Source organism: Vombatus ursinus, unplaced genomic scaffold (assembly GCF_900497805.2).
Source record: "Vombatus ursinus unplaced genomic scaffold, bare-nosed wombat genome assembly UNPS02014180.1, whole genome shotgun sequence".
In the NCBI taxonomy this organism is placed as follows: domain Eukaryota; kingdom Metazoa; phylum Chordata; class Mammalia; order Diprotodontia; family Vombatidae; genus Vombatus; species Vombatus ursinus.
The window spans coordinates 2,914,015-2,930,622 of NW_020953958.1; the positions used below are offsets into that span (position 1 = coordinate 2,914,015).

Here is a 16,608-nt window from a genome sequence, read left to right on the forward strand (position 1 = left end):
AAGTGATTTTCCTAAAGTACAGACCTATCATTCCTCCCTCCTCAATAAATTCTAGTAGCTCTCTTTTGCCTCCAGAATTGAATACAAAATGCTCTTATGGTATTCAAAGCCCTTTATAACCTAGTCTCCTGTCTTTCTGGTCTTCTTACACTTTATTCCCTCAGGTCCTCTTCAGTCCAGTGACACTAGCCTCCTGGCCATTCCATGAACAAAGCACTCCATCTCTCAGCTCTGGACATTTTCTGTGGCTATTCCCCATTCCTGGAATGTTCTCCCTTCTTCACTCCACCTACTGACCTTTGTAACTTCCTTTAACTCACAACTAAAATGGAAGCCTTCCCCATTAATTGTAGTGCCTTCCCTCTGTTAATTACTTCCTGTTTATCTTGAATATAGCTTACTTTGCATGTATTTGTTTGCACATTCTCTCCCTTATTAGATTGTAAGCTCTTTGTCTTTTGCCTCTTTTTTTTTTAAATCTCCAATGGTTAGCATAGTGCCTGGCACATAGTGCTTAATAAATGTTTATTGATTTATTGGAGAGGGGTGAGTTTAGGAAGAACAACAATAAATTTGGTTTTAGACATATTGAGTTTAAAATCTCTCTTGGACATCTAGTTTGATATGTCAGATATGCAGTTGGTGAGGTGGGACTGATAGGATGGATCTATAGATCTGGTGATCATCAACAAAGGAAAGTCAGCAAACATTTATTAAGCGCTTGCTATGTGGTAGGTACTGTGTGAAGTGCAGGAGATAAAAAGAAAGGCATAAGCAGTCTGTACTCAAGAATTTGACATTTTAAGGAGGGAGAAAATATGCAATTAACAATGTAATGTACAAGGTAAATTGGAGATAATCTCAAGAGAAGGCACTAGCAATAAGGTGGACTAGGAAAAGTTTCTTGGAGAAGGTAAGATTTGAGCTGAGTCTTGAAGGAAGCTATAGGCAGAGACAAGAAAGAAGAGCATTCCCAGAGTAGGAGACAGTCAATGGAAAGAAATAGAGTGGGTAAATGGAGTGTCATGTGTGAGGAACAGGAAGAAGGCCAATGCTGGTTAGTGAGAAAGTATAGAGGGAGCAGAGAAAAGGACCTAAAAAAGAACCTTAAAGAATACACAAGTACGTGAAATGATATGTGTGATGAACCAGCAAAGGAGATTGAGGCAATTAGGCAGGTAGTTGGCAAAACAAAAGAAAATAGTAACACAAAAACTCAAGAAGAGAATATCTGTATTCAAATGAGTCAAAGACAACAAATAGGTCAAGAAGGATTATTTTGGAAAAAAAAAACCTAAAATATCAGATTTGACAGTTTGAGAAGTGTGTTGAGGCTTCCAGTGCCAACATGGCCGAGTGAGGAAGGAATTCCGTCTCAAATTCCCCTGCGAACAACTTGAAAAACACCTCAGGAATGATCTAGGTTCAGGGAAGCAGCTTCATAGCATGGCAGAAAAGGTTTGTCTGACTGAGGTGAGAAGAAAGAGAAGTCCAAGAGAAGCAGCAGCCAGCCTCCTAGTAGGGGGACTGCAGCAAGGTCTGAAACATGGGGCAATCCACCAGCCAGACCCCATCTTCCTGTAGGGCAGCAGCCCCCTAAACCCCCACCCCATGTTCCTTGGCAGGCAAGCCAGCAATCGTAGATCACAGCAAAGCTCCCCTCTTAGCAAAGGCCACCTATGAGTCCTTGACCCCATTGCTGACCAGTAGTGAGATCTGCCAACAGCAAGACACCACTTCTGAATCACCCATCAGCTAAATAGATTTCTAATAAGTGTGTGTTATTCCATACTCTTTGAGCTAGTTCTGATGAGAGTAAGGTTCACTCATTCCCTCTCACATCTTCCCTCCTCTTTTCCACTGTAAAAACTTTTTCTTGCCTCCTTTATGTGAGATAATTTACCCCATTCTACCTCTCCTTTTCTCTTTCTCCCAGTACATTCCTCCTCACCCCTTAACTTTATTTTTTTCATATCGTCCCTTCATATTCAACTCACATTTGTGCCCTCTATCTATATATGCTCCTTCTAACTACCCTAATCATGAGAAAGGTCTTATGAGTTACAAATATTATCTTCCCATGTAGTAGTATAAATAGTTTAACCTTATTAAGTCCCTTATGGTTTCTCTTTTCTGTTTACCTTTTTATGCTTCTCTTGAGTCTTGTATTTAAAAGTCAAATTTTCTGCTCAACTATGTCTTTTCATCAAGAGTGCTTGAAAGTCCTCTATCTCATTGAATGTCCCTTTTTTCCTCTGAAGGATTATATTCAGTTTTACCTGATAGGTGATTCTTGGTTGTAATCCTAGCTCCTTTGCCTCTGGAATATCATGTTCCAAGCCCTCCAAACCTTTAGTGTAGAAGCTGCTAAATCTTGTGTTATCCTGACTGTGGCTTCATGATACTTGAATTGTTTCTTTCTGGCTGCTTGCAATATTTTCTCCTTTACCTGGGAACTCTGGAATTTGGCTATAATAATCCTGGGAGTTTTCATTTTGGGATCTCTTTCAGGAGATGTTTGGTGGATTCTTTCTATTTCTACTTTACTTTCTGGTTCTAGAATATCTGGGCAGTTTTCCTTGATGATTTCTTAAAAGATGATGTCTAGGCTCTTTTTCTGATCATGGCTTAAAAGTAGTCTAATAATTTTTAATTATCTCTCCAGGATCTATTTTCTAGGTCAATTGTTTTTCCAATGAGTAATTTCACATTGTCTTCTATTTTTTTTCATTCTTTTGGTTTTGTTTTATTGTTTCTGGATTTCTCATGAAGTCATTAGCTTCCATTTGCTCCATTCTAATTTTTAAGGAATTATTTTCTCATTGACCTTTAGGACCTCCTTTTCCATTTAGCCAGTTCTGTTTTTTAAGGAGTTCTTCTCCTCATTGACTTTTTGGACCTTTTTTGCCATTTGGCCTACTGTGTTTTTTAAGGTGTTATTTCTGTGTGTGTGTGTGTGTCTGTCTGTCTGTCTGTCTGTCTGTCTCCTTTACCAAGCTGTTGACTTGTTTTTCATGATTTTTTTTTCTTCACTCTCATTTCTCTTCCCAGTTTTTCCTCTACATCTCTTACTTGATTTTCAAAATCCATTTTGATCTCTTCCCTGGCCTGTGATCAATTGATATTTTTCTTGGAGGCTTTGGGTATAGGAGCTTTGCCTTTGTTATGTTCATCTGAGTGTATGTTTTGATCTTCCTTATCACCATTGTAACTTTCTATAGTCAGAGTTTTTTTCCTGTTGTTTGCCCATTTTCCCAGGTTATTACTTGACTTTTAATACTTTGTTAAAGTAGGGTTCTATTTCCATGGTGGGAGGCACACTGTTCCAAGCTTCAGAGGTTTTGTGCAGCAGTTTTCAGAGATACTTCTAGGGAACTGTAAATTTTCATTTCTTCCAAGGTAATATGATCTAAACCACTAAGGAGAGGTGTTTACTACTCTCCTGGCCTGTGCTCTGGGTGTGTGAGTGACCACAAGCACCCTTTTCTGCCCTGGAACTGTGAGGAGGGTCTCCCCACTACTAGGGCCACAAGCTCTGCTATGTTAGTGCTCCCTTTTGTCCTCGATCTACCTCCTAGGACTGTGACCTTGATGTGAGTATGGGCCAAGCAACAGAGTCCTGCCTCAGTACTAGCAGAGAAAGCCCTGAATCTCCTCCTGACCAGTTGTTTAACTGTTTACTTCCTGTCGGTGGGCTGAGAGCTCCAAAAGCAGCCACAGCTTCTGCTGTTTTCGCTGCTAATTCAGTCACTCCTAAGGCCTGCTCCTGGTTTGCTTGGACCAGGGCTGTGCTGGTGCAGCCTATGCTGGATTGCACTCCACTCTCACCCAAGTGCAAATGGACCTTTCCTGCTGACTTTCTAAGTTGTTTTTGGTGTCTGGGCTGAGAGGTCTGGACACCGCCACTGCTGCCAGTGCTTCAGTCACCCCGAGGCCTTTTCCAGGTTTTCTGGGGCCTGGTTTGCGCTGGATTGGCCTGATCTGGACTACGTACCTCTCAAACCCTGGTACGGCAGACCTTTCCTGCTGACTTTTCAAGTTGTCTTGGCCTGGAAATTTGTTTCAGTCTGTCTTTTTATGGGTTCTATTGCTCTAGAATTTGTTTACAGTCATTTTTTAAAGCATTTGGAGGGCTTTCAGGTATAGCTCGGGCAAGTCCCTGATCTTATTCTGCCATTCTGGTTCTACCCCTTGAACCTCTGATATTCTACAAGACTCAGTTCATGTGCCACCTCCTGTGAGGATTCTTTTCTTTTCCCAATAGTTTTTAGCATTCTCTTCCTCCTCAGAAAATCACATATAACTATATATATATATGTGTATATATATACATGTATATCTACACGTAGATATACATGTATATATATACACATACACATATACACAAATATAAAATGTGTTATATAATGTTTGTTATATATTCACATACTAAGTGTGTAATTTATCTTTGTACATGTCATATCTTCTTAATGCAATATAAGTTCCTTGAGGGCAGCAATTGACTTTTGCTTTGTTTTTATGCCCCTCGTGCAATGTTACCGTTGAATAAATACTTTTATTATTTGATTGGTAGCTCATTTTTACTATCCATAGTATTTATTGGCAAACAACCTGTTTGCTACATCTGTTCCCTGAGTTCAGGGATCAGTGCTCAATCACTAGGGATTCCAGTGAAGCTTAATTTATTTAGGGCAGACTTCCTGCCTCTTTTGATGATGGGGTAGATAATTTGTTCAGCTTACTTTAATTGGCAGTTAGAATGATCCAACTGTATCCTAATGCAAACGTAATTCAATTGTCTTCATTAGTTTTATCCACCTTATTTCTCTTCGTTCCAGATCTCCAGATATCTCTTTGTGTTTATAACTTTGAATTGGCTGAGGAAGGGTCTTTCAATATGTGAAAAATATTTTTGACTTGTAGGATATTATGATTAGGATATTAAGATAGAACCTCAATGCATATGTTAACTGTAGTGGAAAAGAAGTATTTCTTAGTCATAATTAGACTAGTTAATATTTCCCTTTTGGAGTAAATAGTCATAGAAACTTGGAATTTCAGAGTTGGATGGGAGCTTAGTTGCTGTGTAGTAAAACTTATGCCCAAAATAAGAATCCTTGTTACAATATTTCCAGCAAGTCCTTAGATTCTAATTAGAATCTTAGTGAAGAATATTAATGAGAATGATGGTGGGGTAGTAGCCTTTCCTTCCACAGCCACAGTATTTTAGGTGATGTAAGAGGTCTGTCTTGCTAGGCTAATGGGAGATTCTGAGCTTTTAGTAGAAGAGGAGTTGAGCAAATTTTGCTCACATAGACTAATGCCCTGCCATTATCATGGAGATGTAGTCTATGTAGCACCTGAAGAGCTCATGAGTGGGAGGAAAAAATAGCTGGAAAGATATTAATCATAAATGTTTTCCTGAAAGAATAGAAAATCACATTTCCTTCTTTTCCTCTAGTACCAAGGAACTAATGATTCTCTGAATTAAAAGCAATTAATTCAAAATGCTGTGGAAACTGGGTTTGCATTTAGTACAGAGTGGAAATTAAAAGTCTAATTTAAAGTGTATACTACTTTAGAATTTAAAAAAATCAAATAATAGAACTTGAAAGAGATCTTAGATGCTTATTTGATCTGGGTACCTATTTTCAGGAAATTGATTTTCCTTGACCATTCAGTGAATATGATTGCAAAGTATTCTAGTATAGGCGATAATTTATTATCTCCTTGAAAATTTCTAGGGAAAAGGGCTATAACAGATGAAAAGGGATTTTTTTTAAATCCCCTAAATTTTTAAATAAAAATATACCATAGGACAGTTAGGTGATGCAGTGGATAGAGTGTCGGGCCTGGAGTCAGAAAGACATATTTTTCTGTGTTCAAATCTGGCCACATACACTTAGTAGTTGTGTGACCCTAGGCAAGTCACTAACCCAGTTTGCCTCAGTTTCTTCATCTATCAAATGAGCTGGAGAAGGAAATGGGAAACCGCTCCAGTATCTTTGCCAAGAAAATCCCAAATGGGGTCACAAAAAGTTAGGCATGGCTGAAAACCACTAAATAACAGCAGTGTACCATGCATGCCTTGTGCTAAGTGCTAGTGATACAATAGAAAATAATACAACTTCTGCCCCTAAGGAACTGACACCCTCATCAGCTAAGTGGACCAATGGATAGAGCTGCTGGACCTGGAGTCAGGAATACTTAAGTTCAAATTTGGCTACAGACATTTACCAGTTGTGTCACCTTGGGGAAGTCACTCAAGCTGAGTTTCTCTCTCAGTTTCCTCAATTAGAAAATGAGGATAATAAATACTCCTGCCTCACCTGGTTGTGAAGATCAAGTCAAATTCTTAGGATGTATCCTGAGGTGTCTGCTTCACAGGAGCAACCCCCTACGAATTAGAAGGGGAAAAGGAGTCTGAATTTCCTTTGGCAGGGGTCATGGATGAGGAAGTCAGTGTCTGGTCAAAAGGGTGAAAAAATGACTGTTGACAGGAAAGTTGGGAAGGGGTTCTAGGGTAGAAAAGGCTGATCACAATCTTACTTGGTTTGAACTCAGTTTCTTGATTACAAGTTATTTCCTTTGATCCAGCCAACTGTTTAGTGTTTCACTGGCTAAGACTCATTACTGGCTCACTTTTTTTTCCCATATAAATGAATGGCCTTTTCTTGAAATGTTGCTTCTAATCATTTTTTTTTCTAAATTGTTACAACTAAAACTCATATAACTCTACTTGGAAAATAGCGCTCTCTCTCTCGCGCTTTTTTTTTTTTTTGGCTTCGTAGTGGGGTTAAGTGACTTGCCCAGGGTCACACGACTAGTAAGTGTCAACTGTCTGAAGCCAGATTTGAACTCGGGTCCTCCTGACTCCAGGGTATCCATTGTGTCACCTAGCTGCCCCCAATAGCCCTCTTCTTACATTACTTTATAAACATTAGTAATTTTAATGTTGAGCATGCATTAAAATTGAACCCTTGATATAAAAAGAAAACATGTCCATGAAGCATACTTTTCTGTGAAATGACATTTTAATTTTAATTTTTCCCCAAGGATTGATATTATTTTGACATCAGTATAGCATGTCAATAAAAGATAGTTGAGAAAAACACTGATCTTCACCAAATGAAGAAAATATAATCATGGTAGCACAAAAATAATGTACAGTAATTATATTTTCAGATTACTACATATTTGATTATTCTTATAAGTGCTTAAAGAAGTCTTCCATTGATATTCTTAGTTTTAGCTGTATAAATGAGTCATAGAAAACAACAAATCCACACTGTTGAATAATTTTTGTAGCCATGTTTAATAACTCTGATTGGACTTAATATTTTTTTTACCCAGAATAATAGTGGAAATAAAAATTGCCACAGAGAAAAACTGAAGACACATTCACTAATAGAAACTTGTTAGGGATAAGAAACTCAGTGGAAAGCAGTAGGGTAGGATAGGTTGTTTATAGCTTATATTTGAGGGTTTCTATCTTTGTTTTTTTTGTTTTTTTGTTCTGGACCTCTGACAGCCTGGCAAAAATTATGAACCCTTTCTGAGAATAATGTTTTTAAATGCATAGAATAAGACATATAGGATTACAAAGGAAACCGGTTATATTGAAATACAGTTCTATCTATCTATCTAAAAGTTTACAGACTCAAGGTTAGAAACTTCTGGTCAATCAATGAACATTTATTAACCCCATTCTATGTGCTTAGGCCCTGTGCTAAGTAATGGGGAGTTATAAAAAGAGGCAAAAAACAGTCCCTGCCCTCAAGGAACTTAACATTTAATGGGAGTGACAACATGCAAACAAATATATAAAAAGCAAGCTACATACGGGATAAATAGAAAATAATTAACAGAAGAAAGGCAGTACAATTAAAGAGCTAGGGAAGGCTTCTTCATGAATAGAAATTATTTAGAATGTATAATGCATTTATGTACTTTACTTCACCCTACTTAAATATATTCTCATCTTGAGCAAATCTTACTTATTCATCAAAACTCATGAAATTTTAGCTTATTCCAGTGCAAAATTTTCTATTTTTTGTGATGTCTTACAGTATTCTTGGTCTATATTTTATAGTGTAGGACTAAGGGCTATATTGCCAATGAAACATTTGTAAGCTCTTTGAAAGAATGAACCTATCATTTGAGCTTTTGTAACTCTCATGGCCCTCTCAGCCAATTCTGAGCATGCGGAACACACTCAGACATATTCTGTTGAATTATTTTCAGATCATGCTATCCTAACAGCAGTTTGTAGATTGGAAAGCAAGATGATATTTAGCTATAATAGAAAGGATAGACCAGTAAAATCATCTAAAGTATTTGGAATTCAATTCAGTGAGTGCAAATTCAATTTAATAGCTATTAGAGACCTACCATGGACAAAGCACATTGTACCAGGGAAAATTAATACAAATTGAAAACAAGATAATAGTTGTATTCAAGGGAAGTTTGTAATGTAATGGGGAGAGTAGCTATGTCTACAAACATGTATTACAATAATAGATTGTGGTTGAACCAAAGGAGAGGATTAGGTAAAGGGCCATATAAAATTAGAGGCAGGAGCAAATACTTTCAGCTGGACATAATGAGGGAAGACTTTATGGAGTAGCTGGCAAAAAACCTTGGCCTTGAAGGAAGAGAAAGGTCCCAACTTAGAAAGAATGCATTTCTAGGAAGGAAGGACTATGTGACTAGAAGAATAAGGGAAAAAGAGGATGTGATCAGCAGACACTCAGTGGTGCTATTTGACTAGATCATATATTGAATGAAGGAGAATAGAATGAATTAAACTGGGGATGATATTTTGGAACTACACTGAATTATCTTAAGAGTAAGAAATTTGCATTTTGTCCCATGGGTAATGGAAACCAGTAAAGGTTTCTGTGAAGAGGGAGACACTGATAAATAACTGTGTGTCAGGCACTGCACAGATACACAGTTAAACTGTAGATTCTAGATTTATTTAAAATGTTAGAGGAAAATAAATTTTAGTAAGCAAAGTAAAAATTGCTATGTGTTATTTGGTTTTTTTTTATTCTGTAGTATTAACTTTGAGATGTTTAAATAATAACTTACTGGAGTTAAAGGATGGATATGAAGAATTATTTTCTATGTTTCTGGGATTTTTCTGTTTTTTACACAACTGCCTATGTTTTGTTGTTGTTGTTTTTTAAAGAGAATCCTTCACAATGCAATTGCCACATTGTTATATATGGGCTTTACAAACTAATAGAAGGAGATGAGGAGGAAAAAAGTCATGTACAAAATTAAGGATGATAATAGTAGAATGTGATGAGACCAAAAGTGAAGGCAAAGTAAGGAACTGTATAAAATTTAATTAGGATGAGGGGACTTGCAGCTAGGTGGCACAGTAGATAAATCACTTGAGCTAGAGTCAGGAGGATCTGAGTTCTGATATGAACTTGGATATTTACTTCACTTAGTTAATTCACTTAACTTCCGTCTGCCTCATTTTCTTCATCTGTAAAATATGGACAATAATACCTACCTCCTAGAGTTGTGAGGATAAAAATGAGAATGTAAAGAACTTTGCAAACCTTAAAGCACTATATAATTGCTATTGTCATCATCATCATCATACAACTTTCTATTTTAAAAATATTTAAGGATATCTCTACATTACAAATTGTAGCTTGTTTGTTCTTTATTTCTTTCTTTTTTTCCTAGTTTAACTTCGTTGGAAAACTTTTGGGTCCACGTGGCAATTCACTCAAGCGTTTACAGGAAGAAACTTTGACCAAAATGTCCATTCTTGGAAAAGGTTCCATGAGAGACAAAACAAAGGTAATAGACTTAGATAACTGAAGAATGAGAGCCAGAAGGAATCTTAGAAATCATTTATTCTAATTCCCTAATTTTACAGATGTAAAAACTAAGGCTCAGAAGGTAGATTTAGGTTCATAGATCTAAAATGTAATGGAACCATTATTAAAAATTAAGTCATCATTTTCCACTGCTCTTTGCATAGTCATATGTCAGATAAATACTGGAGTCAATTTTTTACAATTAAGACTTTATATTTTTAATTATAAATAAAGATTTTGGACCTAAAGTCAGGAATAACTGGTTTCAGATCTGGCCTTAGACACTTACTAACTTTGTAACCCCAGGCAAGTCACTCAGCCTCTATTTTCTCATCTATAAAATGGAGATAATAATAGTACCAGCCTTCCAGAATTTCTGCAAGATTCAAATGAGATATTTGTAAGGTGCTTTACAATCTTAAAGTTACATAAATACTAGCTGTTCTTATTACGTTCTTTCCATTATATCTTTCTTACTCTCATTTCTCATTGTCTAGTACCGCTGTTAGAACATTCTGCATCCCTTTTATTAAAATATACAGTACCTACATGTGTGTACTTGTGTATGTGTGTGCATGTAAATTCTTAATGAATTCTGAGACTTAAATCTGAATTAAACCTAGAAGGAGTTGAGGAAGAGGTGATTTGTCTTTTGTGTCTCTAGGCCTTTTTTACTTTTTGTACTCCTGCCACCGTCCAAGGTGCACAAGTGTTCAGGGGAGACTAGTACTTCTGGTGTGAGGGCTGCCCAGCCCTTTTCAGGACTGCTTTTCACCTTTGGTGTCCACCTGACACCCACGTCTCCCCTGTGGCTCCAAGAAACTGTAGCAATGTGCAGCAGCCACACCCCAGAAAAACCCCAACCTGGTTTAGCATAACCGAGGGGCCTCAAAGCCATTGGTAAGTTAGGGGAGGTGTCCGCACCAAGCATGTGAAATCTTCCCCAATAGAATAGGCAGATGTAAACAATTTGTTCCAAAAGGCCTTGAAGATAGTGAAAGCAGGTGCTCTGGAGCACTTAAAGCTTGGTTAGATATCAGAGATCCCAAGGTCATCTACTGTATCCCAAGTCATCGCCAGTTATCCTGATTTTTGTCATACTATAGGACTTTGAAGACTCTAGAAGAGAGAGTGAGAGACGTAAATGACTTCATGCAACTGCCTCACATAATCCAATTTGAGTCAAAAGACATCAACCATACCATTTTACCATTTTTACCTACCTCAGAGTCCTGTGGTGACAGGCAAGTGACAAAGCAGGAAGTACCAGATACACTGGGAGCTATAGTCACAAACCTGTACACAGGCGGCCCAAGCCATAGGGTCATGTTCCCCCTGCACTGAAGCAGCAGTGGGATTCAGCAGCCCTCTGGGTGTTGAGCAGCCTTTTTTAAGGACCACATTGCTAATCTCCTGGCGGGAGGAAGGAGCTCGAAAAGCTGCGCTAAAAGTTGTCTGTTTCACCTAATCTAACCCTGCCCTGGTTGCCACAGCAGGCAGGGATCCCACCTTGTAGTTGAAACAAAACAAGGTACAAAAACTTTTGCAAAGATGATTCCACTCACTGTTGCTATGGGGATGTACACATGCTTATGGACATTAGGCCTGAAAAACAAATAGCTCTTGTTGCAAGAGAACCCAATAAGTATCACATCCAAACAGCAGCCCTGATTGAAAAAAAGTCAGGCAAATGAAGGCCAGATTACCAAACTCAGAGCTGGATATATGTATTTCTGAATGGGAATGTGCCATGAAACTGGCTTGGGTTTTGTAATCAAAATTAATCCAGGCAACAAGTTTGTATGCCTCCCATAAAGAGTGAACAATAGGCTCATGACGGTGCAATTGCCGCTTTCAGGAAAGTGCCATGCTACCATCATTAGTGGGAATGATCCTGCCATACTAAACTCTAATGTAGCCAAAGTAAAATTTTATGAAGACCTGAAGACCTTCATCATCAATGTGCCAGAGGGGACAAGCTTGTAATTCTGGGTGACTTTAACGCCAGAGTCAGCATAGACTATCAGACTTGACAAAGAGTCCTTGGGAAGAATGGAATTGGAAACAGCAATAGCAACAGCAACAGCCACTTACTACTGAAAACTTGTGAGTCTCATGACCAGGTCCTCATCACCAACACTATCTTCCGTTTACCTAAATTTACATTAAATTTCGTGGATGCACCTTCACAGCAAACATTAGCATCTAATAGACAATGTCATTGTAAACAGATGAAACAGAATGTGAGAGTGATGAAGACAATGTGTGACACGGTTATCCACGATCTATCCTGATCATAGACTTATCCTGTCCAAGCTAAACATTTACATTCAACCAAAGCAGCGGCCCCAAGGTAAGACGACTAGCAGAAGACTTAATGTCAGCAGATTAGAGCACTTCTCTTTGGGTGAACAGTTTGTTACTGATTTGGAGGGAAAGCTGAGCCAACATACAGTTGGCAACAGTGAAGTAAAAAAGAAGTGGGCAGATTTCAGAGACTTGGTGTACAACGCTGCATTTACTCATCCAGGTCAGAACATTTGCAAATGTCAAGATTGGTTTGATGAAAATGTTGGGGAAATTCAGAAGCTACTAAATGAAAAACAGTAACTGCGCAGAGTTTACCAGCTGGATAATGCATCCCTCTCTAAGAAGGCAGAGTTCAACTCCATCAGAAGTGTAGTGTGAGCGAAGACTAGAGAGTTGCAGGATTCCTAGAGCAGCAAGAACATAGATGAAATTCGATTTTATACTGATAATAATAATCCATAGAGCTTTTATGATGCCCTAACGGCTATTTATGGACCAAAGACTTATGGTCTATCTCGGCTTCTTAGTGTTGATGGAGCCACATTGATTAGCGATAAGGACAAAATCCTGGAGAAATGAGCTGAGCACTTCCCATACCCTTCTCAACAAACTGTCATCAGTGCTGAAGCTATGACTGTATTCAGGTTGAAGTCAGTCCCTCCCTAGTTGAACTTCCAACTAGAGAAGTTTCGAATGCCATCCAGCTCCTCTACTGTGGCAAAGTGCTTGGCGCTGATTTTATTCTAGTGAAGTTTTACCAGGCAAGTGGCTCTGCTGACTGAAATCTTCTGGGTTATATGGCAAAAGATGGATATCGACTAGGAGTTCAAGGATGCCTCCATTGCCCCTCTCTATAAAGGAAAAAGAAGGAGGTTGGTTGTCTTGTGGCAGTCACAGAGTAGAGTCTCACTTACTCATTGTTGGCAAGATTCTTTCCAAACTTCTCCTTAATAACCTGATCCTTCACCTGGAAGACGGTCATCTACCTTTGAGCCAATATGGTTTCAGAAAGTTCCGGGGAATGGTCAATATGGTGTTTGCTGCCCAACAACTCCAAGAGAAATGCAAGGAACCTAACAGAGGTCCATACGCAATGTTGGTTGATCTGACCAAGGTCTTTCACACTGTCAGTCTTGAGGGCTTGTGGAAGATCATGGCAAAATTTCATTGCCTGGAGAATTTCATCAGTATGGTATGCCAGTTCCATGATGGAATGCTTCCACAGGTTCTGGATGATAGGTGATGCTCTTTTATTTTCCCAGACACCAATGTAGTGAGTGAGGTTGTGTGCTTGCTCCCATGCTTTTTAGCATGAAGTTTTCAGCAATGTTGTCAGATGCCTTCATCAAGGGCAAAAATGGCATCAAGATCAGCTACTACATTGACAATAGATTATTTAACTTGAAAAGGCTTACAAGCCAAGACTAAAGTAGAGGGAGAGTTGGTGCTCGGACTTTTTGTTCACAGATGATTGTGCTCTCAGTACAACCTTTGAGGCTGAGATGCAGTAGAGTATGGATCAGTTCTTTGCTGCTTGTGCGAATTTTGGCCTGACAACACCAAGAAAACACAGGTTCTCCACTAACCAGCACTGCACCATCCACTGATTACAGCAAATGGAGAATTTTTGAATGCTGTGTATAAGTTCGCTTACGTCAGTAGTATACTTTCCAGGAATGTACACATGGATGATGAGGTTGCCACATGTATTGTCATTGTTTGGAGGCTCTAAAGGAAAGTGTGGGAGAGAGAAGAGATATTAGGGTGCCTACCAAACTGAAGTCTACAGAGCTATCGTGTTGACCTCATTGTTGCTTGCCTTTGCAACCTGGATAGTCTACCAGTGCCATGTCAGGAAGCTGAATTGCTTCCATCTGACTTATCTTAGGAATATTCTGAAGATCAGCAAGGTACTGGATGCTGAAGTCCTTTTTTGAGCTGAGCTGCCAAGCATTCAAACTCTGCTGCACAACTCTGATGGACTGGCCATGTTTTTTGAATGCCTGGAAGACTATTTTATGGAGAATTCACACAAAAGAGGATATCACGTGATGGTCAGAAGAAGTGATAGAAGGACACTGTCAAGGTCTCTCTGAAGAACTCTGGTTTTGATTGTCACTGGCATAAGATTGTCCAGCATGGCATGCATGCATCAAAGAAGGCGCTGTGCTCTGTGAGCAAAGCAGAATTTCTCCAGCTCAAATGTGAGATACAAATTCAGAGACATCTCCATCCCAGATGTTCATATGGACTAATTGTGCCTGACTTACAATAGAGCCTTTTAATCTCATATTGGTTTGAACAGTCACATTTGGATACACTGTACTTTGACCTTGATATGATGATGCCATTTTGGTCCTTTTCAAACACAAAGGACAACAGCTAGCCACCTTCCAGTGTCCAGTGCCTTAGTGATGTATCTTTTCACCTTTTTAGGCAAGGTTCTAATGAATTTTTCTGTTAATTCAAGTGCTACCTCTGCTAAGTCTTATCCTGAAGTCCCTGTCATTGGAGATATTAATGTAAGCTAGGTCACCACTTGTCATTGATAATAGACTGTAAGGATTAAAGAAACATTCAAGATAAACAATTCAGTGTGATTATATATCATTAAGGAAAATGAAACTCAGCGTTTAGATAATTCAACCAGGTCACCCAGGTAGAAATGTCTGAATTACAATCAAGTTCTTCTGACTCTATAACTAGTACTTTTGTTGTCATAGAGGAGATTCTTGCTTCTGATAGAAGATAAACTAATAATAACTAAAAATTTCATAGAGGCTGCCTGGCATTTCATAGACTTCCAAACTATGCTTACCTGAGAATCCATTTTACGACCAATCTAACAAGTTGTTATCCAGCCCATTCTTGAAGATCTCTAGACAGGGGAAAACCACTGCCTGCCGAGGTAGTGTATTCCACAGTTGTATAGTGTTGTATTATATAGAGAGGCAAAAATCTCCATTTTGAAGTTCCATTCCTTCTACCCTTTGGGCCAAAGCAGATGAAATCTAGTTCTTCAGTAAGCCAGCCATTCAAATACTTAATAGCTATTTTGTTACCACCAACTTTCTCTTCTCTAGGCAGTAGTTACACTGTGAGTTACTTCAGATTGTCTTTGAATAAACAGCATTATCTTGGTTTCCTTTGCAAACCTGATTGCCCTTCTCTGGATGTTTTACATAATATCAATGTCTTTCCTAAAATGTGCTACCCACGACTGAATATATCACTATAGATATGTTTGGACAAAAGCAGAACACAGTGGAATTATTACTTCTCTGGCCCTATTTAGCCTATATTTGGTTCACTATTCTGCTTAGGATTTTTTCTTTTTGGATCCTGATCCAGTAGTATAATGTGTCCCTATGATTTGTAGTCTTGCCCCATCTCTAATTTATATTTATATAGTGCTTTAATGTTTGAAAAGCAAATTGGTGGATGTAGTGTTGGACTTGGAGTCAGAAAGACCCGAGTTCAAATCCTGCCTCAGACCCTTACTAACTGTGGGCAAGGCACTTAACCTCACCTAGCCTTACTCGTGACAAAACCTACTTACATCAGTTTATTGTGAGACCAAAAGAAATCATATATGTAAAGTGCTCTGCAAACACAAAAGTTCTATAAAATGCTATTGTTATTATTGCTGATTTCATATACTAACATACATTAATTTAGGAATGTGTCATAATTTTTTAAAAAGTGTTCTGCAAATCATCTATGACAACGATGGGGAACCTGTGGCCTTCAGGCCACATGTTGCCTTCCTTGGGTGCATTTTGACTGAGTCCAATTTTATTGAACAAATCCTAAGGGGATTTGGATTCAATCAAAGGGCCACACTCGAGGAGCTAGAGGGAGGGCCACATGTGGCCTCGAGGCCATAGTTTCCCCACCCCTGATCTATGACATATATTTTAAATTATGAATTCTCATGTTGAAAAAAATTTTGTCCCTTTTAAAAGAACTGTCACTCATCATTAAGCAAATAGGACAATTTTAGGTGAGGAGTAAGGAAATTGTCTCCCCTCTGCCTTGTAATAATAGTAGACCACAATCTAGTTGCCCTAAGTGAGTTCACTTTAATAGTCCTAGATGAATGAAACTCCTGGATACTGAAAAGACCCGATACTTAAGATTATTGATTTTCTATCATTTATCTTTGAAAGATTTTAGAAAATGAGAGAAATGCCATAGAACTTGGGTAGGGTAGGTATCCTGATTTTTAATAGATTACAGACTGGATTCTACAAATTATAAGCCCAGTGACTTTGTCTTTTATTCCTGATAAAATTCTAGAATACATTATTTTAAAAGGATACTAGGAAAGCAATGATTAGTCAACGATGGAATGGTTTTATGAAGATAAGTCGTACTAGACTAACTTCATTCCCCTTTTTGATAGGTAAACTAGTCTTGTAAATAATTAATGCTATTGGCACAATTGTTGTTCAGT

At 38.3% G+C, this 16,608-nt stretch overlaps 1 protein-coding gene across 2 annotated transcripts in view; it reads left to right on the plus strand.

The window, feature by feature from the left end:
- Positions 1-16,608, plus strand: part of KHDRBS3 (KH RNA binding domain containing, signal transduction associated 3) — a 248,424-nt gene that overhangs the window by 118,089 nt on the left and 113,727 nt on the right. Inside the window, exon 3 of one of the 2 annotated variants that reach the window (XM_027860420.1) lies at positions 9,706-9,822. The exons of the other annotated variant lie outside the window; for it this stretch is intronic. Within the exon in view, the coding sequence (XP_027716221.1) occupies positions 9,706-9,822 (117 nt within the window). The remainder of the gene's footprint in view (positions 1-9,705; positions 9,823-16,608) is intronic. 2 annotated transcript variants of the gene reach the window in all.